The sequence below is a fragment of the Argiope bruennichi genome, chromosome 6, assembly GCF_947563725.1.
Source record: "Argiope bruennichi chromosome 6, qqArgBrue1.1, whole genome shotgun sequence".
Taxonomy (NCBI): Eukaryota; Metazoa; Arthropoda; class Arachnida; order Araneae; family Araneidae; genus Argiope; species Argiope bruennichi.
This window is the reverse complement of record NC_079156.1, coordinates 115829873-115857753: the sequence shown is the minus strand read 5'-3', so window position 1 is coordinate 115857753 and position 27881 is coordinate 115829873. Positions and strand designations below refer to the sequence as shown.

Here is a 27881-nt window from a genome sequence, read left to right as displayed (position 1 = left end):
GGTTTATAGTGTTATATTATTAAATAATTAACGGCTTTAAAAATAATTAAAAATTAATTATCGTGAACAAATTTCTGATTTAATTCATCTTTCATAGTATATAAATAACTAATTTTAAAATATTAGCTGTTTTGGCTTAAAAAAAAAGATCAGAGGTGCGGTTAAAAATAAAGAAAAATAATTAAGTGATAAAAATATCAGTAATCTTTGAATAATTAATTAAATATTTTAAAGTTTATAATTACAACTTTGCATAATATGGCAATGCCATTACTTTTTTTGTTGATACACATTCTGTTTACTGTTAGGCATGCGAGTTTTCTGAGAATCGTCTGATTTTTCTTAGCTATAAACAAAAGAACTTTCACAAATAGTAATATTTGTTAACTTAATAAGTTTTGAGAAAAAAAAAATTATATATCCTCTACTTGTGAATAATTAAACATAAATACCTGCCTTAAGGACTGTATCTTAAGTAAGTAGATTTTACTGATTTAAATATTATTTGTTGATGCGTCAACATGGCACGTTATTAAAAATGTCAAAATACGGTTGTTTAAAAGAATATACAAAATCCTATCAAGTCGTATTCATTGAAATAAAAGAGAATTTTCTTTAAAAAATGTTAATATAATAGTTTCAAGACTAACTTTGCAAGTTTCAAGACTAACATAAAGGAGTCAAACTGTTTTTGAAAATTTTATATGAAAATTCCTGATGTAAATTTCTGACATAAGTGTGTCTTATTAAAAGTCATATAGAGACAGTCAAAGGAACATCAAACCAGAATAAATTTTTTGGAGTTTAATATTTGGAAAGAATGCAAATATTTTATATTAAAGGCTACAAAAAAAATCCTCCTATCTTTCTTTCCCCAATATTCTATTTTGGTATTTGAATTCATGTTCCTTTAAGAATATTTGTATTCATGTTCCTAAGAAAGATGTATATATTATTCTGGAAGACATTTTCCTTTGTATAAAAGCTGATATTGATCTTTACTAAAACATCACAGTTATATTTCTGACTGTTAGCAAATTAATGCGATTTTTCAAATCTGTAATTAACCAGTAAAAGTATTTTCTTATCCTTTTGTAGCATTGTGTGATTGCTCGAATTTTTAATTGTATAGAAACTAATAAAGTGTTTCATGAGAGTCAAACAAATTAACATTTACTAATGCCCTGAAAAAGAATCAATAATCTTTTTTTTTTCCTCCCTTTTTCTATCTGATTAGTCTGTAAAGGTATTTACTGTACTCTTAAGAAGAAGCTTAATTTTCAATTTGGACTTTTCATCTTTTTGGACTGAACATGGTATGATTGACTCCTAAAAATAAGCACCCTACTCATCAATATAATGATGATCAAGAGCATATAGTGGATAAAATCATGTGACGTATTAATAATTTATCTTAACTATAAATAATTTATATAATGTAATCCACAAACAAAAGATTTTATTTGAATGTCATGCATGATGAATTAACCATTTGTACATTCATTTTTTTAAATTTAATTTTTAATATTACTTACAATTGTGAAATATTTATTTTTATTGTTATTTTCAGATTAAAGGCATCTTCCTGATATAAATTTGATTGTATTGCATGCAGTTATTGCTAGTACGTTACTAATTGAAAACAGGAAACATGAGTGATAATTCAAGCGATGATGATGAAATTACCCCAGTGTTTGCATTCCGCGCTGATGATATTATGAGAAAGCAACGTGAAGCATATAAAGGTATTTAACTTACTTTAATTTATTATAAAAATAATTTTATTTTGTTTTTCACTTGAAAATCTGGTTATTTTTCATATTTACATCTTTGACCTCATGTTAGTTCAGCAATAATATGAATAGTTTTAATTTAATTAATTAATATTGTTGCATTTGAGCTTGTATGTAAAATGTGCATGCATCAAAACCAATAGAAAGATATTTTTTTAAAACTATGTAATTAAACAAAAAAAAAAGAAAATATTTACTATTATTTTAAACTGAGTTGTAAATGCTGATAAGACCATCAAAATTAGCTGCATTTTATCCCAACTAAAGAAGACAAAATGACACAATTATATTCAAGAATTTTTTTTAAAAAAAAATTAGTAAAAATTAAAATACAAAATATTCTGTTGTAGTTAATCTCCATAGCCTGACTTAGTCAGACCAAATCCGTTGACAAGAAGAAAGTCAAAAACGAGGAAGGGAGAAGAATAAATTTCTCCCCAAAGAAGTCCTAAAGAGTCTAGAATATGTTCAGCAGAGGCCTGATGTTGGCAACATTTTGGACAAAGAGGGTAAGGTTTTTCACCCTGAGTAAAGAAAAGACATTTAAGGTAGCCACTGGCAAGGCGCGACAGGCAAGTGTTGGTTTTTCTATCACAAGGAAGAATTAAGGACTGGCCCGGCTTATTGACTCTATACCAATCATGAGTATTGGGAATCATCCAATTCTTCTTATTTAGGAATTCCACCTGAGAGAACAGTTCTAAGTATGTGAGCTCAGCAGAAGAAGTCGCTAGGCTGCTTCCTTTCTTTGCAAGCCTGTCTGCTATTTCGTTACCAAGTAGATCCACATGGGATGGGATCCACTGGAAATGAATATCATGTTGGAGTGAAATCAGCTTCAACTTCTGAAGAATAGACAAACTTGCTTTATCTCCAACATAGGTTCAATTGTTAAGGTGTTCCATTGAGCTGCGACTATCAGTAAGAATCCAACGGTTCTTATAATTATTTTCGTGTAAAATGGTCTTAAGTTCCCCATCGATTGCTAGAAGTTTGCTTCTAAAAATGGAACAGAAGTCTGGATTTCATTGGCATAGAGAAAAACTAGACTGAGGAGTTACAATATAGATGCCACTACCTACAAAATTGTTGCTTTTGCTGCCATCAGTATAGAATGTAATGTCACATTTAGGGATTTTATTAATGACTACCAAGGCTAATTGTCTAAGGTGTTCTGATGCATTTTCCTTTTTATTAATGGGAATAGGGAGGTTGAAATGAAAGTGAACCCTGGTAAGTTCTTCAGTTGGATTCATACAGGAATGAAGAGAATTTGACTCTACATTTTTAGGAATTACATTCTGAGACAAGACTTGACTAAAGGGACAATTTTTCTTGAGTCACTGGAGGTTAGTCCAATTACTTAGGTATTTTAAGGTGTTGTTTTGAATGCCATAACTGGAAAGCTTGTTGTAATACTTGATGTTAGCATGTCTTTTAACATGGAGAGGTTTCATGACAATATCTGAGGGGCAACTGCGTTTCAGACCAGTTATTATGCGAGCTGCACTCAGCTGTACCTGTTCAAGTTCCTTCAAGTTGGAATCGGAGGCACAGCAGTAAATTGGGAATCCATATTCAAGTAAAGGTCTGATGATAGCTAGATAAGTAGTTCTATGGGTAGACGCGTCAGCTCTCTAGTCTCTACCTGCAATATATTTAAGGATGTTTAATCGTTTTCTTGCTTTTGAGACGATGTAATCAATGTGCTTATTACTTGTAAGTTCAGAATCCAAAACAAATCTTAAGTATTTTGGGTGTTTTTCATATGCAAGTTCTTGATTTTCAAGCATCAATTTTGGTTTGTAATTCTATAAGTGTTTATTGGTTGTAAAAAAGGTGGTAATCGATTTGGCAGGATTAAATTTGAATTTAAGTTCTGCAGCAAACTCGGACAAGGCCTTCAAAGACTCATTGAGTTTGAGTCTAGAAGGTTTGTATCGAATCCAGAGCTCCAAAGAGAAATGTCATCAGCAAACATACCAATGTGTGTACCAAAAGAGATAACTTTTTCTGCACCTGCTAAAAACAAAGAGAATAGTGTTGGACTAAGCACTGTACCCTGTGGGACACCTTGGCTAAGATGAAAATTGTTTGAAAGTGTCTTATTGAACCTAACCCTAATAAATCTTTGTTGTAGATATTTTGAGATCCATGCCAAAGTATTGCCTCAGATGTTGAAGCTATTATGCAGCTTAATGATTAATTTGTGTTTCCAAACTCTATCAAAGGCTTAAATCTAAAACTGCAGCCACGGTATGATGCGTTGGCTTATGGTTATGAGCATCTCTGATAGTCTGTGCAAAGTAAAGAACTTGGTCAAGGGTACTGTGGCCCCTTCGAAAGCCATATTGCTAACAAGGCATAAGATTGTTTTGGTTTAGGAAGAATTGTAGTCGAATAAGGATCATTTTTTTCCTCATAACCTTGCTAGTTGTACATGTAAGTGCTATTGGTCTAAAATCCTCAGGGGAGGAAGAATTCTTGTTAGGCTTTTTAACTGGAGTAATGATTGCCTTTTTCCATTCCTGTGGTAAGCGTCCTTTCTTCCATGATAAGCTGAAAAGATCAATAAGTCTTTGTTTTCCCATACTTCTAAGGTATTCAAGCAAACGGCCAGAAAGTCCATCTGGTCCAGGAGACTTGTGAGATGAAGAAAAGTCAATGCGATAAGTAATTCCCTCATGGAAAATTGTTTTGTTAGAGTTGGATCACCCAAATCAGTGCTGCAACAACTGTGGACTGTATTTCTGGCTTTACTTAAAATGGGTTTGTCTTCGTTTGCAAAATGAAGCCAGCCAGTCAATTGATAGTGAGCGGCAAGGCCATTGGCCGCTGATTTGTCGTGAGGGAAGATTTGTCCATCGGTGTTCCTGATTGAATTGCATTCTTCATTTTGAATCTGTTCCTTGCAGATACCCTTGATGATTTTCCAAAGTTTAGTGTTTGGAGTTCTAGGATCAATTTTACTGCACAACTCATTCCATCTGGATCTTTTAAGGTGAACATAAGTCAGTTTGATCTCTGCATTATTTTTATTGATAGCGGTTCTTCTGTTATTTTCTGCAGCCCAGAGGCCTCAAGTAGGCTTTTTCTTTTTTTCCAAATCAGAGTAATGGAGAACGGTATTTTTTGTATAACAAGGGACATAGCACTTCACATTACCTCTAGGAATGCATGCCTTGGCATAATTAAGGATAATATTCTTGAAATTATTCCAGTCATTATTAAGATTCCCAGTCATGAGCACTGCTGAAATTTCCTTATCTACAGAATCGCTAAAAGAAGCCCAATCGCCTTGTTGAAGTTCCAGAAGTTTTCTTTGGAAAGAAAGGTCTTTTGCTTTTTGTTGAGTTCTATAAGAATTGGTAAGTGGTCACTTCCAATGTTATCTAGTACAGACTAGGAACACTGGGGAACTAATTCTGCACTGGTCATGGCAATATCCAAGGCCTCAGAGGTATTATAACTGAAGGAAGAATGTGTATGAGTACCATGGTTGAGGATTATAAATTCATTGTCATCCATCATTTGAAGGACACCAATGCCTCTGTCGTTATCACTACTACAGCCCCCAGCACAGGGGTGTTTGTGCTCCGGGGAAACCGGGGAATTCCGGGGATTTTGAACTTCGATACCCGGAAATTCCGGGGATCGTCGTTCAGAAGGAAGTAGGAATAATAATGAATTATTTATTTTGATCTAGGTAATTTTGTTTGCTTTGAAAGCAGAAAACGCAAGGTCAGTGTGTGTGGTGAAAACTTTTCCTTTCTCTCTACAAAGGCAGTGATAATGCGTGAAAAGGGGGAAAAAACTTCTTTTTTGTTCTTTCCTTATTGCGAGTTATGACTCATTCCCCCGGTTCTCGGACATTCTCTTCTGGATTCTTTTCGGCAAGTAGGCGCGGCAGAAAAAAAAGGGAGAGACTTCGTTCGACCAGATGTGCGATCACGTGACCTGGGTTCAAAGGTCTTAATTTTGCAAAATTAATGGTTATTAATTTTGCAAAAAAAAGTAATTCATTGAACTTTAATAATTAGGCCATTCAATACTTCATAATTGTAATTTTTCATTTCTCCCCCCCCCCCTTCTCGAAACTCCAAAATGTCGGTAGTAAGTCCGTAAAAGTTTCAGGGGATTTTTTGGGGTCCCACAAACACCCCTGCCAGCAGTATGTTTTGCATTTAGGTCCCCGATAATCATAGAGTTCTTGTCCATAAAGTTGGAAAATTTTGCAGCAAGGTTTTTATGATTAGGAAGGTGATAGACGTTAAAGATGTTTAGAGGCTTACCTCTCCAGAAGATTTTAATACCCTGAATTTCAAGATCTGAAGTTTGGTCTGCAGGAATGTCAATGTTTTGGTACTTGACGTCCTTTATTAAGAAGGCTAGGCCTCCACCACTCTTTGTAGTTTTGTCTTTTTTAAAGATGTTATATCCTCTATACTTTAAAATTGTACAAAATATTCTAGTAATGGCATTTACATTTTCTTATTTGTTTTTATGTAGAAATTGAGGATAATTTTTATATCATTTTTTAAACCAAAGATAAGCATACAATTTAAATATTCAATAGAAAAAAAGAAAAGATTTAACATTATTTATAACAATAAAAGGCGTTGTTACAATGAGCAGCATTTTGTAGTTGTTAATTAGTCGATATGGTTCAGAAGATTATATTTTAAATTTTAAAATTGTACAAAAATCATTTTTAAATTCTGCTGTTTTTAAAAGTTGTAGGAGAAAAATTCCTAAATTTTGCTCATTTTTTTTATTATTATTTTCTAATTAATTTTTTTAAATCCACTAGAGTAAAAAATGTTCTCCCTACATTGTATATTAGGAATTATATATTTATATATGGTTACATTAATTGTAGTTTTAAGCTAAGTGGCCCTTCTTTTTCCCATGAGCACTGAAAGATATATATAAAACTTTTTTTTTTCATTATTTAAAATTAATTTTATTATTTAATTTTTTGTGTTTATAGAGATTTTTAAAAGTAAATAAGTAAAGAATGAATGTGATTTACTATGGAAATATATTTGATGTCTTTTAAATATTTAAATTAATAATAGCGACTACAAGACTTCTTGTTAATTATCTTATCCAGGTTGTCAAATTTCTTGAAAGTTTCTTTTTCTTTTAATAACATGCTGTTAGAATAGGGAAGAATTAATGACATCCATTATTATTATAAGTTTTATTTATTTCTTACTCTTGATTTAAAAAAAAAAAGAAAAAAAGAAATGAACTGTGTGGTGGAATATAGATTATTATGATCCATGCAGGAAGCAACAGGATGTATGTTTTCGGGAACATTTCTTTAATAATCACATTCACACACTAAACAAACACAAAGACAAGAGAAGACATTTACGCACGCAACTCAGAACAGCATATCATCTCATTCTAGTTACAATCGCAATGCACTATGGGATGGCCTAATAAGGCATCATCATCTAGTATCCAAAAGTATCGTATTTCATTTTTTTTTTTTTCACTTTATACAGACACGTGCTGAAAATTACATTTTTATATGTTTAATTTGCAATAATAGTTGGTTTATTTTTTAATTTCAGCTTCTTCTAATGTGATGGCAACACAATTAATTTTTTTCCATGCTCGCGAAACGTGCTCGTGCAGATTAAATTTTATTTTATGGGAAATAAATTGTTGAAAAATATAATTAAATTATTTATTTAAAAAAATCATTAAAAATTGAAATTTAATTTGTAGGTAAAAACATTAGTATCATTAAAAAGATAATTTTTTGGACTTTAATTTGATGTAAAAATCATTTTTGTGCGATAATATTTTTGAAGTTGTAGCGGGAAAACGTCCAAATTTCGCGTAATTTTTAATTGTTTAAAATTCTAATTCAAAACTCAAAAAAAAAAAAAAATCGCTCCAAGGTATACACATGCCAAATTTGGTAGCTGTAGGTCGAACGGTCTGGCCTGTAGAGCGCCAACACACACACACACACATTGAGCTTTATTATAAGCATAGATTAAATAGTATAAAAACATTTCACAGAAGGCGAACAATCTTGGTGTATTCAAACATGAAGGAATGGTGTGTTTCAACGAAACAAATGCTGGATGCTATTGAAATTAAACAACAACAAAAAAAAAATGCACAAGCGTTATGACACTTGTCTGAGAACAAGTACCGACAGGAATGACCAAAATTAAACTGATGAATTTTTCTGTGCTGTAAATTTGAAAAAACACACACTAGGTTTCTTTTGTGGATTTAAATGCAGATTTTTACTGGAGATGCACAAATAATAAATTATACTCGGTACAGGGGTCGACGTCCCGTACGAGTTAGGATTTAAAACTTAATACAGGAATACCCCTTAGGACATCAAGGAAGCTAAGATGGCAGATGCTGATTCATTTTTGAGGACTGGTGTCTATAACACTGTGATGGACCATTCTAAGAACAAGAAAAATGATGACGTGTCAGGAAGACGCGTTCTCGGGATGAAAAAAATTATAACTTGTGTGAATGTTTCAGACGACAATGTAGACGACATGTTTCATAATTTGCTACGGACGGGAAAATTTTCTTGCCATCATCGGGACGACTTCACTTTCGTTTCATCATTTCACTGGAACACAATGATGGACCATTCCCGGGATGGGAAAAATTATTCTGTGTCAGGACGACACATTTCGCCATTTGCATCAGCAATTCTTTTTCGTTGGGCACCAATGTGGTGACGGGAAAATTTTCTTATGATCGTCGGGACGACTTCACTTTCGTTTCATCAGAAATTCTTTTTCGTTGGGCGCCAATGTGTTGAAATGGAGATTATTATAATCCGTGTAGGAAGCAGCTGGACGTATGTTTTCGGGAACATTTCTTTATTAATCACATTCACATATTAAACAAAGACAAGACGAGACATTCACGCTCGCAGCTTAACAGAACAGCATATTATCTCATTCTAATTACAATCGCAATGCAGTATGCGATGGCCTAATAAGGCATCATCATCTAGTATCCAAAAGAGAAGGTAAGAGCAATGCAACTGCTGCATCTGTAAATACAGTACACTCCCGATTATCCGCGGAATTGGGTGGCGCGGCTAACAAAAATCGTGGATAATCCGAAAAAAGCTGAAAACGGGTATAGCAAAAGAGAAAACAGTCATTCCAACTTTGAAAAATCGTTTTATGTACAATAAAACGTAAAATAAACAGCAGGAAATGTTTAACTAACGCTTAATATTTTAGTATATCACTCGAAACAACCAAAAATGCGTTTTGTTAATGAAAATAGAAAAGTGCTTTGTACTTACGAGAGGCGTCAAGGATACACAGAAAAATGAATACATATGTACTGTTTTAATACTGTAATGTATTATGTAATTACAAAAGCATAACTGTAAAACTACACCTTTTTGAAGAAATCAGTCATTTCTGGTTTTTTTATCTTGCTTTGGAAGCATTTTCTCTTGATCCGACATTGCATTTTTCGTAGCATAAGTTTCTCGGCCAACTCCGCGTCGCATAAATAAGCCCGATGTTAGCAAATTTAACGTTTCGCTCAACTTTGTGAACATTTTTATTTTCTTTGTTTTACGCTTGTAAAAAAAAAAAAAAAAAAAAAAAAAAAAAAAAAAAAAAACTTTGTGCCGCAGGCGCGGATAATCGGGAGTCAACTGTATCACTTTTTTCAAATTTGGTTCCTAGAAGTTTATTTATTTATTTTTCTCTCTCGTAATTTAATATGTTTTCATTATTTACTATTATGTAAATTGTGATTTTTTTTTTTTATTATCTATTGTATTTTAAATTTTAGAAATGTTAAAAAAGGTTGAAGAAGAAGATACAACAAAGGCTATAGAAAATGAAGAACATGGTAAAAACTGTTTCATAATAATTATATTAGTTTTTACATTTATGTAATGGTTTTTTTAATAGGAATTAAACATGTTAATAATTTATTCAGAAATGGGGGGAGTTGAATAGATAAAAATAGTGTAAAATGTAAGAATTGTTTAATATAGAATGCAGAATGGAAAGAATAAAGGAAGTAAATAAAATTATTTAATTTCTTTTATGGGTTTCACTGCCAGAATTCTTAATCTAAAATACCAAATGTTCTATATTAACTGATACAAGCTTGAGTTTTGACTATTTATGTAAACTTAATTTTCATCCATGTAAATGTTGAAATAATAAGCTCCCAATCCCAGTACACACACAATAATTAGAATATTCTGGATTGAAGCTCACAAAATTATATATACATATATATTCGAAGTGTGATTTTGTTGCCTAATAATAATTCATGGGTGTTATACGAAATTTCTGTCTCTTTCAGGTTTGTTTGATAATCTAATTATTATTTTAAAATTATGTAGTTATACAAAATGCTTTTTATTTAAAATGAAGAAAACCCTTTATAAGCAATATACTTTAATGTTTTTATTGTATACTTATGGTGAAACATAAATAAACTTTGAAAAGCATATCAAAGAAATTTCATCCTCTGTAATCACCTCATATATACTTTGTATTTAAATCCTAATATTGATTAAAAGAAAAAGATAACAAGTTAATTTATTTGAGGTATGAATAATTCTTTTTAAATATTCGAACCTTATTTGAATGTATGATTATACTGCAAAGTTTGTAAAATGCAATTTTGATTTTATAATTATGAGGGACAATTGCGTAAAATTTATTTTAAAAATTATCTTTTATTATTGGACAAATATTATAACATTTTATATTAAAGTGTGTGAAAAAAATCATTTTCCTATACAGATGAAATTTTTTTTTCAGTTAAAAATTTTAATATCAACTGATTGAGTTAATGAAGCTTGGTATATATGCAAATAAATTATTTATATTTCGATAAAATATCATTTAATTTATATATGTGTGTGTGTGTGTGTGTGTGTGTGTATATATATATTCATTTTTCAAAACTTTTTAGATAGTAAATGCGCTTTTTGTTCTTTTTTTGCTTTGACTGAATCTTTTTTATTTAAAGTATAAGAGCAAAGTGTACTTTTAATAAATAATTAAAATTCAGTGTTTTTATGTAAATAGCATTAGATAATTCTACTTTTTAAAAATGTGATTTTTTCCCTTTCTTTTTTTCAGATTTGTTAGTCAAAATCCGTGAAAGGCAAAAGAATAGACCTACAGCTAAAAGAAAAGCTAGTAAACTTTTTTTGCTTCTTTTTTTTATTTCAATAATAATTAAAGTCCTCTTAGTATCTCATTATTTGTGCCTGTACTCATCTCTATTCTAAAAGGTTTCATTTAAATTTCTTGAAAAAGAGTTTTTTGTTGACACACATGACATTGCTATATCATCATTATTAATTTCTGAAAAAAGTTATGCATATAAGCAACAAATATCATTAAATAACTCATCCAAAAAAAAATTTGAATTCTTGGCAGATTATTTGCAATAATATTTTTTGTATTATTGTGAAGGAATTCGAGTCTATTCCATTTTCCATCAAATATCATTACATTTTACCTCTGTTTAATGTTACAATTTTAAAAGAAAGTTACTTTCCTTTATGTTAGCTTCAAAGCAAACTTATCTCTTTTCCTTTAAAGCATCTTTAAAAGTCCTTAAAAGCTGCTTATATTTGCTGGTCTTAAAAATATTTATTTTTTTACCCAAGTATTCCCCCCCCCCCTCTTTCTGATGGACGGGCATTTTTCCTTGCTATAGAATTGCACTAAATCTATCCTATTATATTAATCTAATTTCTTTTTAATGTCCAATATTTCATTGCTTTAAGGTTCTGAATAAATTTGGAATTCAGTGGGAAATGTTTTATCTCAGTTTTAAAGAAATGCTTATAGTATGAGGGAAATAATCACATTCATTTATTTGATAATTCTTTCACCTTCTTATTTGTCTAGATGGAAGAAAATCCCCCCCCCCCGTTTTAAGGATAATTTTATGTATTAATATGAAATTTAAATGTAAGTATTAATATGAGAGTTAGTTTTTAACAATAACTTCAGCCCATCATTGCCTTTTTGCACATTATTACTTTGTAGAGCATTTGCTAAGTATACTATACATTTGCTATTTACAATTTATTGCTAGTTATATTTCAACATCACTTAGTAAATTACTATTAGTGAAATATTTAAGAATTTTTGTGCAAAAGTTTAGTATTTTTTAACAATATGCTGCAGGATGTATATTTAATCCAGCTGTTCTGTTCGGGCCTATATGACCCGGAATAAAATTTATACCTTCATAAAAATATTTAGTACAGAGATATTTTCATGAAACTTCTTGACATCTTTGGTAAATAATATAAATATGTACTCCTAGAGGGATTTAGGTTTATTCTTATTTCGAAGGAATATTTTTCAATTTATACCTAATGTATCGTTCGGGTCAATATGACCTAATGCAAAAAAATCATTTATTTTCACTCGTACATGTTCACTTTTGTTTGAAATAATTCTAAAGAAAAGAATAACAATAGTTTCTGTAATTTATCCATTTACAAAACCTGTTTTGTTGTATCCATATGTATAAGAAAATAAAAAATATATGCATTTTGAAATTTTAATTAAAATTAAAAACTGTTTCTGAAAATAAACTAAAAAAATTAATCTAAGGATCTGTTAAAATCCAAGAATTTCATTTCAGATGTTAAGCCCTCTCCCACAAAGACTGAAGAGAAAGTTCCATCTACACGACGTAAGTAATGTTTAATGTGCCTTTTCATATTAATTTTTTTTTTAATTACAAGTCTCAACTCTACACATATGCATTCTAAGTTTTGTGAAAATGTGTAAAATATATTTGCCCATAAATGCCTGCCGCTATTAATAATTTAATGCCAGGGCAACCTTTTACTGTGATTGGTAATCATTATAATGTTTTCTTTTAATTCTGTTTCCCAGATTCTTTCCTTGAACTTAGGTAATTTCCTGCAGATAACCAGTTGATCATGCAGGAAAATCCAGCATTCGAATTCTTAAAAGTTATTTCTTGTAATCAGTGACATTGTTTTTATAATGTAGATCCATGAAATACTGAATGTATAGTACGTTTAAATTAAATGGGTTTCGTGTTCAATTTCTTAACAGTCTTCAACAAATAAAATCATTGTAATCACTGTCAATAAGAGCATTAATTTTGCGAATTTTACCTTCTACCTTGATATTAACTTGTAAAGTTTGAAGAAGAATTTCTTTTAACGCACAGCGATTAGATAAATTCACAATCAACTTCTTTTCTAAATCAGGTGTCTTAACTTTCATTTCATTTGTGAACAAATCGGGACACATCAAAGTCCAAAGTTTCTTATTTCAAAGCAGTCACTGTAGGTTTGATTTACAAACTCTAGATTGATGACCAGGATTTAAGCAGGTAAAGCAGCATTTCTTGTTTCCTAAAACTTCTTTCTTTAGCATAAAAACATTCTTTGCTGCCATGAAGTTTCTTGCAAAAAATACAGTTAATAGCAGGTGTATTTTTTTTTTATCTCAACTTCCCCTGAAAATAAATCTATGGTAGTGGCCAGAAGAGTAGAATGAGATATTTTTTTTCTTTTTCGCTTGTTATATACTATTAGGGTATAAACCTTGCTTTAGCCAAACAAATTCTTTCCTCTTCTATTTCTGTTTTCCGAAAGAGCAATATTTTTTTTTTTTAATTTTTCAATATGAATGGTGTTTGAGACATCATTTAAAATTATAATAATCATACTATAAAAATATCTTCTGGTATGCATAATTAAACAGGAGGGAAAAGCATTGCAGAATATTTTTCAGCTGTTAAATCAGTTAATTCTAAAACTCTTGAATATGTTTCTGATTTATCATAAATTTGAGAGTGTTTAATTCTAATTTAGTTTCTGTAGCATTGATTATAACTTAATTTAGTAACTCATGAACATAATACTTATTTTTTCCGAGACACGACTTTAAACTTTCTGTTGCTGTGGAATATGTTTTAAAATGTCACATGCTTTTGTTCCTTCATTTACAGACTGTATCAAATACGGAAGGTTATCTTTGTTTTCAAATTTATTATCATTTTGAATACATTCAAATTGGCTCTAGAAAACTAGCCAATTCTTAATTTTACCATTAAATTTAACAAGTTTTATTTTTGGAAGCATCAATTTTTGTTTTATTTACAAAGAAGCTGGAAATGGAAACCAATGCTACCCCTTTCTGAGACGGCAAATTTATTCAAATATATATCAATTCCAACTTTTGTCTCAGCCATTTTTGTGCTGTTGTTTCTCAATTGTTAAATATTCCATTATTTTGCTTCATATATTACGACATACGAATTTTCTAGCAGAAAACTACAAATTTCACTATCCAATTCAACAAAATTTGAATAAATTCTTTCCAAATTGGGGGAAATAGATTTTATTTCTTTTTCCTGCGATTCATCAATATTTAATTTTTCGATCAGAACATTGTATAATCTTGTGAAGCTTGCTCTAATAGAACTTAGTTTCTTAACAAATACTTAATTTAAACTTTTGGCCTATGAATTTATTCCTATTTAAATGACGCATCCTATTTGGGACATTTATTATTTCAATCCCTATAATAATATGCAATTGAGATATTAAGGTGTTTCTAAGGGGTTTTTCGTAGTTACAGATTTAAATTCTAAAAATTCAGTACATATCTCAGACACGTTGTTAAAAGGATTACTGTCATTGAACTATTTAATCATAAAAATATTTATAATCTCTTATTTAAAGCAGAGAATCAATTATTAGATTCAGTATTCTAATTAGTTTTTTTCCTTCATATTTTTTACCACATGGTTAGAACTAATATGAAAGTAGTAGAAAGATACTGAGGGGAGCAAATAGTGTATATATAACATTATTGGACCTATGTCAAAAATTATATTTATTTGGATATAAATGACACATAAGATATTCAATTGTATTAATTTAGTCTTTTAGATAAAAGATTCAATGGTTATTAATAAAATCAATTTTTTGTGTGTATGATTACAGAAAATGAAATAAAAATATCAAAATTGAATTCTTATAAACAATCTAAAAAGATATAATGTAAATGTATATGCATAAAGTACAGTAGATAAAGACTACTTTATGTATTCACTACTTGCATTGATTATTTATTGTACTGATAAATAATTTTAGCAAAACTCATTCTCATATCATCTCAAATTTAAAGTTTTTAACAATACTTAAAAAATAATATTTATTATTTTTTCCTAATGAAATTGATTTTACTTAGGATCAAAGAGATTGAGAAAAAAAGATGTTAAAGAAGATATGTAAGTAGAATATTATTAATGTGCTTTTTTATAGTTTTTGCATGTATTATTATGTAATGGAAATAATCTGTTATTGCTTTAAAATGTAAAACAAATTGTGTTCCAAAATCTTTAGTCTATTAAAATTCATGAGTGAATGTCTTAATTATCTGGTACAATTTTGGATATATTTTTTATTTCAAATAACTTTTCTGTTAATTAGCATTTTTTTAACGTACCTCAAAAGATGCAAAATATTTATCAAATATCATGAAATTTGGCAGTATTTTCAATATATGCAGAATGAAGGAAATTTTTTGTCTTGGAAAATATCAAGAATTTGTTACATTTTATTAGCTCAATGCCACAATATATCAGTACAATTCATGTTATTAATGTGAATTGTGCTAAGATGGTATGCTATATGCACTAATGAAATGGAGTTATATAGTATCAAATAATTTTATCTTTTATTAATAATTAGGCTATTCTAATGACACTTTTTTGTAATACATATTGGGACGGGAGGGCCTTAATTGGTTCCCTTTTCCTAAAATCATTCATTCATGACCTCTACACTTTAAGTGACTCTTGTCTACTCATCTGAAGAATTTCTTTCTCTATTGCTATTTATTGTGTGCCCATTTCAACATATTAAGAAGGAACATATTGAAAGTTAAGAAGTATGAGATATCCAACCTTCTGTTCTCACCATTCCTGTTGTAACCATTTTTCACATCAGTGATCAATTTTAGTATGGAATGCTCAGATTTGCATGGCATATTGAAAGTTAAGAAGTATGAGATATCCAACCTTCTGTTCTCACCATTCCTGTTGTAACCATTTTTCACATCAGTGATCAATTTTAGTATGGAATGCTCAGATTTGCATGGCATAATTTGATCTTGAATAACTGTTTTAAAAACATTATTGGGCATTAAAAATTCATAATTGAACTATTTGTGTTGTGTGTATTACAACTTGCATCCAGTAATCATTAGTAATAATAAGTATTTTGCATCACATTATGTAGCCTGTGAATATTATTAGTGAACCAACTCAAAATGAAGGTTATTTTCTGTAAATTTCATGGCCATATATAAAACTTATAACATACATTTTAAGGATATTATAAAGTGGCTCCAACCATATAGCAACTGTCATCAATATGGAATAATCCACCTTAGGAAAAAATGAAATGTAAAGTACCATGAAAAGAAAACTTTAACAAGACTGTATTTATATAGAATTGTTTAGTCAATGCCAAAGCAAGTGGTAACAGCTTGTCATTATTGTACTTCAAAATGTTTGTTAGTTTAATTACCTTGAAAATTTAAATATCTACCACATAAAAATGTAATTTTTTGAATGCAAAGAAGTTGTTGAGTGTGTATTCAAATTATATTTGAAGCTATAAATTTCAGTTTTGTGTTCCAAAATTGTAATTTTTATAAGTTTCATTAACTGCATTCTTAATGTGTGTTTTTTAGCTAATCAAATTCTTTCAATTTAATATTTATATTAAAAAAACTGCGATACTTTATGATTATTTTTATTTGATGACTTCAAATATGTCATTGTTTTTATATTCTAATTTTTTTTTTTTTTTTTTTTCCAAGATTGTATTTGTATGGAAGTTTATCGAGCAGCTTCTATTATATGTAACTTTTTTAATATCGACCTTGATTGTAAAATTTCAATAATTTTTAGCTAATTAAATACAAATATTATAGGAAATCTTGACCTTTGGACAATTTGATATAATTCAGCTTGTAAAATATATTTATTTTGTCTTTAGACCTGAGAAGAAACTAGAATCTCCAATCAAACTTCCTGCACGTGCCAAAAAGAGATTAATGAAGTTAGATCTTCAAAATAAAAGAGAAAGACAAAGGTTTCTATTTTATATATTTATGTAAAATTTATGCATTAATCTAATTCTTGTTTCTGATTCGTTAGTGTTAAATATGACTGATATTTCTGTTGAAAGATAAATATAGCCTGTTACTCTACTTTAGAATTGTAAATAAAAAGTATTGTTACTTTTTGGACCTATAAATCTATTATTATGCTGTTAGATTAAATTGTTGATAAACTTTTAGCTCCCTTTTATTTTGAGTTTAGATGAAGTAGAATATCTTGCTCCCATTTCAGAAGGCTATTAGGAGAGAAGGTTGAATGTGCAAAATGTTTGCACTGGTTTACTGATTATAATATATTATTACTATTTTATATTATAATCAATCATGGCTATATTTAACTTCCTATATTATGGCCTCATTCATATACTTCATAGTATTTTATATAATGTTTTTTTCCTTAATTTTAAAGTATTATTAATTGTATCGTGATCTGGTCATTATAGAGGCCACTCTTCTATATCTGATTTAAGCAGCAAAAGGTTCAATTAAGTCTATGAGCTCAAATTTCTTCTCAAGGTAAAAGGAGGTTGTTAGCTATTCAAGCATTATTATGAGATTCAAATTTTTAAAGTGATTTTTGTATCTATTCTATCTGCCTACTTTGCTTGTAGGAAATATATAACTTCTGGATTAAGAATTGTGATTTCTAAGAATATCTTTAAATGCAACCAAAATATTATACTTCACAACTTTGCATAAAATTGGAATTATTATCAAATACTAAAATATATAGCAGTGAGTTAAACAAAATTCTATTATGTTCAGATACAATTTTAATAGTAGCTAAGTAACTAATTTCTGATCAATTGAAAATAATTATATGTTTCCCATTGAATAATATTTTTTATGTTATGTATGTTTTATATTATTGGAGTCAATAAATATAGTACTGAAATTATTGCTGTATTCAAATTTTTATGCAATTCCAAAGTGCTGTTATTCATATTCAGTAAAAAGATATTGGTATAGATATATTAAAAGATTACTCTTTTGAAAATATTCCATTGTTCCAACTATGTTATGATGATTTGAATTTCAATTTAGATCAATCAAGGGCCCTTTCAAGGAAGTAGTATCTGTTGAGTGATGGATCTCCCTTGATTCAGTCATTAAAATGGCAGGAAATGATGGAATTCAAAATTCCATAACTCATGCAGCTTTTCACAGGATGTTAAATCATTTTTTTTAATGCTGGCTTCTCATGATCATTTTATTCAATATGAATGGTAGGATGAAAGGACTCTAAGAATTTAATTTTATACTTTTTTCAGCAGTGCATTTATTTCCTCAAACAAATTAAAAGGAAATTTTTACTTCACATAAAACATGTTTCCTATTTGAGATATATATCGATCTCTAACAGAATTTAATTCTGTTAGAGATATATACTTCAAAGATAGATATATTGTCTAAAAATAAAATTCAATAAATTTTCTTTTTAGAAAATCAGTCAAAGGCTATGATTTAAGCGGTCTGTACATATAATATATATGTGTAGATACCTTTATTTATTTATTTCACCTCTTCCATTTTAGGATAGAAGAATTAAACAGGCGTGTTCTTTCCTCGTGCTTCTCTTCATCTGTTGATGATCATAATACAACTATAGAAATTGAAACAGAACAAAATATTACTCTAAAAATTAGCTACTTATCAGACATTTCTAAAATTACTGTTAATGAGGTAAGTTGATGGCTTTTCCGTATCTTTTATATTATTTAAAAATGTATTAAAAAGTCTGCTTATGAGTAATGGATTCTTCTTAGAAAAATATCAGTTTATGTAATTCATATTTATTTTTCAGCTGTATCTTCAAATCTGATATTGATTACTTGTGACAGATTTCTTGCTTTTTTTTTTTTAACCAGGGAAAAAACAGTTCAGAAGTAAAAAAAATTAAAAAATAAATTATAATTAAATCAATTATTTCTTATTAAAGAAAGCATTTTCGAAACTGTAAATAGACTATGTATTATTTAACAATGATGTTCAGATTTTTTATTTCATTGTAGAAATTTGAAAGCAAATGTATTTTTACCAGTACAATTTCCATTGACTAGCATAGCAAAGTACAAAACATGTCTGTTGTTGTATTATCAAAAAAGATCTATTAAATAGCTGTAGCTTTTCCTGTGTATTGCATCCCAACTTATAAAATATTACATTAGTTACATTAAGCTCTGAATTATCTACTTTGCAAATTATAGTGCTGCTTTTTACTAAAATTTCATTGAAAAAATCTTCAATTAGAGATTTTTTTAAAAAAAATGTTTTAATACCTGAAAAAGCCAATTTTATATAAAAAAAAATAAATTATTTGTAAGTTCAGGAACTTTTTTATTATAAAATTATTGTATATGTAGACCTTTCTCCTATAAAAATTTTGGTAACTGCTTATTAACCACATGTCAGTGATTAACATTAAAAAAAATGATGGCATGTTGTTTTAATGATAGTTTGCCAAATGATATGCAATAAAGCCTAAAGTTTGCCAGTGGTTTGTAGTTCAGTCAAATGTTCCCCAATGGCATGTAATAAATATATGTCCATATCCCTCCACTCCAACATACATTTTGGTATCCATTCACAGTTTCCACATCCCCAAATTCATGAATATTTTGAAGTTTATTGCTCTATTCAACAGCATTTTTCCTTAAGCTATCACAATCTTATGATAGAGTCAGAAAAGTTTCATCTAATTTCAACAGGATTGATTGCTTTGATACATTTTAATAATTGCTTTTCTTTTTAATAAAAATTGAATCAACTGATCAAACATGTTACCAAAATTTAATTTTAGGTTAATAAATCTTTTTTAAAGTTCTAAGTAAGAATGAAATAATATATCCATATTAATTTCTAAAGACTTCTTTAATCATATAATCTGAATGACATAGCTAATTAAATATCTAAATAATTTGAAGGCGATTGTGATTCAGATATATCCAAAATTCAGAATTTTTTTACTTCTATCAGATATAGATTTGCAAAATATTTTCATTGACTTTCTCAAATTTAGATTTAGAGCAAATATCTTATTTAAAATTTAATTATTTGGATATGTCATATCAGGAAGAATATAAAATAACTTGAACATACAGAATTTAGATTATTCGCAGCAACCTTAAGAAAGAGTGCTGTGCATTGACTTGTGAATCTTGCTTAAAATGACCATAAAAATTATTTTAAATTACTAATATTCAAAACTCTATAACTTGATCAGTTTTAACCGCAAACCTATGCTCCTTAGAAATATTAATATATTGAGAATATTTTACTGAATATAATAAAAGTAATTGAGAAAACTGTATAAAAATTACAAATTATAATTTTTAGTGCATTTATTCTTTTGCTCAAATAACATCAAAAAACTACTTTACATCATTTAAAGCAATTTGGTACCTGTATATATATGTCTGTATTTATTTTTTTAGAAATTAAACTTTTGTATCATGATTAAAGTGAACATCCTGTATATCATTTTTTTTTGTTGTTGTTGTTGTTAGAATTATTATATTATTTTTGTTGTCTTTTTGCAAAATTTGTTGTATATTTATAAAATATACTACCTGTATGTTTCAGAATGAGAAATTTTCTTCAGTAATTTCTAAAGTAGCCAACCTTTTCAAACTAAATATAACTGAGATAGCATTGTATCTTCGAGATGAAATTATTAATTTGGATGCCACACCTCATAGTCTAAATGTGAAGACCTGGGATATAATTGGTAAATATTAAATGTTTAAGAAAATTTATACTATTTTTTGAAATATTACTTTAACTTTGAATCTGTGAATATATGTTTTAATATTATTAGATGACGGATAATACTTATTTCTTCCAAGTAAATTTTCTAATATTTTTGGTAGATAATAAATTATTCTTATGCAAATTATAAATCTCCTTGTTGCATTACAAGTGATGCCCTTTTTTCATAGTTATTATTACAAAATATTATACTTTTTAATACCTTTTTGCAACATTAATTGCATGGTTTCTCTCAATCTATCCAAACTTTGTTTTATATGTGCACTAACTGATATCATTTTCAGATATTTTATACAAATTATTGTTATATGTATGTAAAAAAAATTCTTTTATTAGAGAAAATTATTCCTTTTCCTTGTTGTTTTCTTATACTTGTGAATACTGAATTAATTTGATGTGTAAATGGCTTCTGTACAAAACAACACACCAAGCTCTAAGCTAAAAGAAGAAAAAAATTATTGCAAAACAATTTTAGAAAAAAAAAATGCTTCTTTGTAAATACAAAAAAAAAAAAAAAAAAAAAAAAAAAATGAAATCCTGAGCTTTTTCAAATCATACAAATTTGATATTTTTTCTTGTAGAAATTTCAAAATATTTTTATTCATAATATACAAAGTATTTAAATGTTGTAATGAATAAGAAATTAAAATTCATCGAATGCATAATACCAATATAGTAACACTGTACTTTGTAAGAGTTGATCAAAATTTGTTATTATGACTTTTACTGCAAAATAATACTTTTGAATTAATTGATCATTTCGGAGTAAATTAAAAAATGTAATTTAAAAGTGACACTTTTTTCATCAGAATTACTGCATTTCATTGTTGCAAAACAATTTTGTAGAAAAGAAAAAAAAATGCAATTTTAAATGATCTGTTCCGTAAGTTTTCATTAAAATTAGGATTTGTGAAATTTAATTCTTATTCAAATTTTGAATTTAGAAGAAGTAGATGTAAAAGTTTTGCTTTAACAAAGAATATTAAAGCCTAGATGAACTTATAAAATTGGGAGTTTTAATTTTAAATATTTGTAATGTATTTGAGATTTAGAGTGCTTGAATCTATAAATTTCAATCACCACATTCTCATGAATTCACTTCTGTATCAAGCTTTGAGATAATTCATGTAGTGAATTTTGTATTTTTTTTTTTTTTTTAACCTTTTTGTTGATTAGTATCTGTAAGGCTATTGACAACTATAAGTATTAAAGCAAAATCTAAAATTCAATTTAATATGATTTATTACTTTGATTATACTTCAGAATTACAGATTGGAATGGTAGTGAATAAGAATTTAAAATCAAAAATTCAGTATAATTTGATTTATTATTCTGATTATATTTTCTTTGAGATCATAATTTTCAATTTGATAACCTGTTTCTATGAACAGTAACAATTATTTCATAATTAATGCATAAAAGTAAAAAATCTCTAAAGACAAGATTCCTTTTTTCAATTTTTAAATAACCTTTTTTTTTTTTTTTTTTAGCTAAGCAAGCCCAATGATAATTTTTAAAATTATGAATCTATACATATTTGTTTATATGTTACTATAAGTTCAGACTTACACTAATCACTCTAGCTAGAAATCAGATTTTCTGCACAAATAATTGCTCATTTTGTAATTAATTTATGAAGATTCATTGCAATTTTTCTAGATGATTTTTTCAATGAACCTATGTCATAGATTTTCTACTCTAATGTATAATTCTACTTACCATTTTAAATCTTGCTTAAATAAAGCAAGTTAAGCTTTTTTATTTTATAAATAACAAAGGCTTATTGTGCTATACATATATAAATAATTTCACAGACAATTATGTGCATGCAGCATTACTGCTAAATGTTTGCCTGGTTTTTAATTCTCCATTATAATGTCACTTTATATAAAATTTTGTGTTACTGTGAACAGTGGGAAAGTGCGATTTGATATTTAAAATGTGTGTGTACGTGTGTTTAAAGAAGGTGTGCGTAGTCGAATTTTGTGTTTTTTCTTCCATAATTCCATTCCATTTCTAAAATATTTTACTTGCCCTTTTTTTTTTATGTTTTTTACAGAATGCATCCCTTATAAATCTACTGAAATGAAGGATGAAGAGAATTCGAGCAAAATTCTCATCAAATTGCAATCAAATGATTGTAAAAAAAAGATTGAAATATTTGCACACAAGGTAAATATCTTTAAACGAAATCAACATTTTTATATTCTTTCTGCATCAATATATTTGTATGTGCACAACAGTTGTGACCATGTGTTGTAGTGGTGTTCTAATCTATATTTCATTGCTTGTTGATCCCTTTTAGCAGAACTTTACATCTTTAATTAATTTTGAGTAATTTAATAACTGAGCCATAAAAATAGTAATTGGAGTTTTGACTTTATAGTAGAAAATGAATAAATGCACTGTAATCAAGCAATTAATAATTTTTAATTAATTTGACCTACAAAGTAAGCTTTGTAACTGTGTTCAGATGTTTTTCTGGCATTTCTTACTCTTGTTTATAAAGATTTATTAGACGACCAAACATTAAAAAAAATAACGAAATTAATTAATACTTAAAACTAGGTACTTGTGGGCTATATTCAGAAAAGTAAAATATTTTCAAATTTCAGACTAGTGAAAAAAGTATTATGTATGTGAAAAACGTTTTAAATTTCATTTTTACCATCACTGTAAAGGAAGAAATAATTTTTGAAAAGCTGTTCTCATTTCCTTTCACAAGGTCAAAATTGAATACATTTTGTGATTGCGCTTGCACAACTTCAAAAATCAGAGCTGTTCTGAATTACAGTAATCTTTTAAAAAGTTTTCTCTTTCTATTTTACTGTTTCCATTGAAGATTCAAAGCTCGAAAAGAAAAAGAAAATGTAAGATTGTTGGTAGATTTGAATATGGCAAGCAGAATTGAATAAAGTAATATATGTATATACACAAAAGTTTTTCATGGCTCTTTCCGTTTTCTGAAGTCAAAATTTAAATAATGTCGGCATATTCCATTTATAACCTTTTAAAACTTTGCAGATGTTAATTCTGTTTCTCCTCAATTACAATACCCAGTGGATTCAGATATATCTTTAAATTAAGGTCTTCATGATTGATTAATTTGTTTATGCACATGCATGTATAAGTATTAAGATGAAACCAACATGGACACCTTTTAAAGTTAGTTAAGAAGAATGCTACAAATAAAAAATAAAAAAAAAAGTGGATGCATGCCTTTAAGTGCATACGCTAGTGTTATATTGTTTTAGATATCATTAGTGAATTGAATCATTCATCAAAGATATCATCAATGGACATTTTAGTAGTGGTAGCTAAACTATAAAATTGCATAACATTGATTAAACACACATTTGAAAGCATGGTGTTTGAATTTTTCTTATTTTAAAGCATTTCTAATTTAGAGATGGGATGATATTGTATCACCTGGTTCTGCATATCAAGTACTCAAAAATGATATTGATAATAGTATCAATATCAGTTTTTGGAATCAATGGTTAATCTCTTCAAACTCTTTTCTTTTTAATTAGGAAATATTATATCTAGTACCCTATATTATCTAAACCATTATATTATATCTAGCTATTATATCTAAACCATATTGTTAGTGTAATATGGTTTAATTTGCCATTCTGCCTTAATAATGGTATAAGCAGGCACTTTTTTTTTTTACCCATAACCATAACATTACTTCATCCCATGTAACAGTGTACATTTTGTTGAAAAATTCCTGTCTTTTCTACTGTAGTAACAAAAGCTTTCCTTTTTTCTTCTCACTCACCTGTCACCACTAGTTGATGATGCAGGAATGGCTCATAACCTTCAAGAAAATCTTGAGGTTATTGTCACTTCAACAAGTAAGGCAATTGTTCTGAAGAAATGAATTACCAATTTGAAATTGTATCGTATCAGTCTCAACTAGTGATACTGTGTCAACAATATAAAGTATCAGAGTGATACTTTTATCAACATAATGCAGATTATCAGATTCTCTTGGTGACATTATATGCTGGTGTTTGTTTTCTATTTAAATATATTAATTCTTTCCCTTTCTTGGAATAAAAATATTTCTAATGCAACTTCTCTTAGAATATTTATTTACAATTTTCATGAGACTTTCACTGAATAAATAAATGTATTTTGCTTTAAACAATCAAATTATCATTAGTAAATTAATTGAAAGCAAATAAAAATCAAGTTGAACAAGGATAGAATTTTCAGATTAAGAATTTATTTTTAAGAAATTCAATTAAGAAATGTAAAAAAAAAAAGCTTTTAAAAACTTGTATATATTAGCGGATAGTGTTTTAATACCTACTGATGACTGAAATCAGTTGCTAGATGTATCAAATATCAGGTAAATGTGCCCGGTAAATTGAGTTTCTGTCTGCTCCCATACTGCAAAACTAGATGTCAACTCATTTTTATTCTTGGCTCTATTGCAAAAAGCATTTACTAGATTTCATTCCTGCAGGGGAAGAATCATTACTGTTTGCATCTGGTATAATTATCAATATCAACTTATACCTGATACAGCAAAATCAGATATTAATCCAACTTTATTCTAAGTTGAATAAAGCGTTTGTATTTTTCTTCAGTTATTTAAAATAAATATATTGTCAACAGCAAGTACTAAGGGAAAAATAATCTCCAATGGCTTAGCTGTTTCTTAATTATCATAAACCGCTGTATCCTTATGATGTTCAACAACAGAAGAAAATGAAAAATAAAATATTTGATGAAATATTGAAAACAATTTGGATTTTATTCGCAACAATGAAAATATTGTTGTGAAACATTTAAAAAATATGTTTAAAGAGTTTATAAAATCTAGACTAGAGAATTTGTCAGCAACTATATTGGCATTTTACAGAGATAATATTTTTAGACTTGCAAATAGTACAATTACCACTTTTGTATGGAGATATTTTCAATTATCACAAACGAATAATAATAATTTGAATTGAAATTTCAAAAAATCGCTCTGAGCTGCACATTTACACTTTCCAAAGTGTATCTCTGCCAAATTTGGTGGCTCTAGGTCAAATGGTCTGGCCTTTAGAGTGCAAGCATAAACTCACTCATTCACTTTTATTAGTAGTAGAGATTATTTAAAAAATATTTACTTTAAATGACATCTTTAAACATGTTGATAATTTTTTTTTTTCATTAGATACATTTTTAATTTTGCAGCTTGAAAAATTCCAAGATATAATGAAACGATATGCCAATTTGCGCAGCTTACCTCTAAAAGATCTTATATTTGAATTTGATGGTGAAAGAATCAGTGGTTCAAATACACCCGAGGAACTTGATATGGAAAGTGGAAGTTGTGTGGATGTTAAAGTTATTGGTAATTCTTTGAAACCTGCATCACCTTCAATTCCATTCATTGACCTTGAAAGAGAAGAGACTCCACATACAATATTAAATATTTGTGTTTTAGATTAATTTTGTGTGAAGTTTTATTGATTCATTTGTTGTATATGTGGAATGTATATATAATGTATCACTTTTAATTAACAATTTCAGTACAAAGTTTTATTATAGTAATAATTTGATGGTTCTTTGTAATAGACTGTATCTTCAACTTCATTTTTTGATCTTGAACATAATATGCTGCGCATTTGTATTTTAAACTAATTTTTTTATAAAGCATTCTTTCTTTGTTCATTGTATGTGCATTTTATTTTTATATATATAATGTGGGTTTCCCTTCATTGTATTTTTAATTGTAATTTTTTTCATTAAATTTTATTCTCATTTCTTAAAAAAAAACATGTTTTATTTCATATAGCAGAAAATCTCTACTGAGGGTTTTAAGAAATAGATATGAAGCTTTTTTTTTTTTTTAAATAGCATAAATACATTTTGTAATTCTTTATTAAATTGATTTTCTGTCAGAAATCTACTTATTGCAGTTATTCTCAGAAAAATTTCTGAAAACCATTGCATCTAATATGGTAATTATAACTTTAAAACAATTTAAAATTTACACAGTAAACATTCTAATTTCAAGGGCTTAAACACAAATGATATTTAAAAAAACAATCACAAATAAGTTAAACAAGTAATGCTTGTTAATGTTACAAATAATGTTTAAGTCATAATTGTATGTTTTGGTTCCCTGTTGTAGATAAAATTTGTTCAAATGCATTTTTGCTTTGGTTTTATTCAGTAATAGATGAAATTATCCATGATTGTCATGAAATTTATCTGGTAATCAAGAATTTATTGTCATATATAAGTAGAAGAAAACCAAGACAACCAAACACAGCAATTACTTCAGACATCTTGTCGGTAGAAGATATGAAAACTTTTCTCACAACTCAAAACAGTTAAGATCCCAAGTTTAGACTTTTTTTTTGTTTTTTTTTTTTTTTCTATTGGGAATTGAACACGACAACTTACAAGATAGAATTGCACCAATGCTGCAACTCAACCAAAACATGGCATATTTGCAAATTCCAATTAGTTTAACCTCCCAGCTGCTTATCTCTTTATTTCCATGAGTCCAAAATGCAACTCAGAAATGAAATTAAAAAACTAATAATTAAGGTTTAGTAGGAGAGATGGAATAAATAATTCCATCAAAGAGAGAACAACCCATCAACATTTTAAAAACGTTTCAGTCAACCGAATTGTGGGTGATTTTTATCTTAACCAAGTATACACTGGACATATGTATTTTCCATACATCAAAGTCATTTCTTTGACAAAAGTTCAACTTTTCAATGTAGCCCCGAAGAATGATCTATAAATCATGTGATCAAAGCTTGTGCACTACAGCAAGAACACAAACTCAAAGGACCAAGAAATTAAATGACTCTTGACGTCAAAGAACTCATAAAAATTCCTGTCATTAAATCTTCTATTAAGAATATTTTGTCTTTAGTTCTCTCTTAATGTAAAAAATACATTTATGTATTTTATCCATTTTTAATGGATGTAATGTAATATATATGTAATGTAATTTTTTCCCCTATTCTTTTTTCTTTACCAATATCCGTTTCTTTCTTGTTTGCAAGTGTCCAATGCCATCAACTGTTTGTTACTTCGTGCTAGGTAGGGAGGCTCTTTGGTGGCCCCATCACGTTACTTGTATGGCCTCTGGCTATGTCGGGCT

General features: G+C 28.4%; 1 protein-coding gene across 3 annotated transcripts; it reads left to right on the top strand.

Moving 5' to 3' along the window:
* The first annotated feature begins 279 nt into the window (after window positions 1-279).
* LOC129971635 (NFATC2-interacting protein-like) lies at window positions 280-26428 on the top strand. Of its 3 annotated transcripts, none has more exons than XM_056085585.1 (12): window positions 280-475; window positions 1571-1745; window positions 9609-9668; window positions 10922-10981; window positions 12450-12500; window positions 15044-15083; window positions 16861-16956; window positions 18520-18667; window positions 20567-20711; window positions 22812-22924; window positions 24550-24612; window positions 25949-26428. In XM_056085585.1, exons 2-12 carry the CDS (start codon window positions 1652-1654, stop codon window positions 26204-26206), a joined length of 1128 nt encoding a protein of 375 aa, XP_055941560.1. In that variant the 5' UTR covers window positions 280-475; window positions 1571-1651; the 3' UTR covers window positions 26207-26428. The 3 variants fall into 3 exon arrangements, with proteins under 3 accessions (XP_055941560.1, XP_055941561.1, XP_055941562.1); XM_056085587.1 differs by lacking the exon at window positions 280-475 and adding an exon at window positions 2144-2302 and having other exon boundaries at window positions 1612-1745; XM_056085586.1 differs by lacking the exon at window positions 24550-24612.
* Window positions 26429-27881: the final 1453 nt, after the last annotated feature.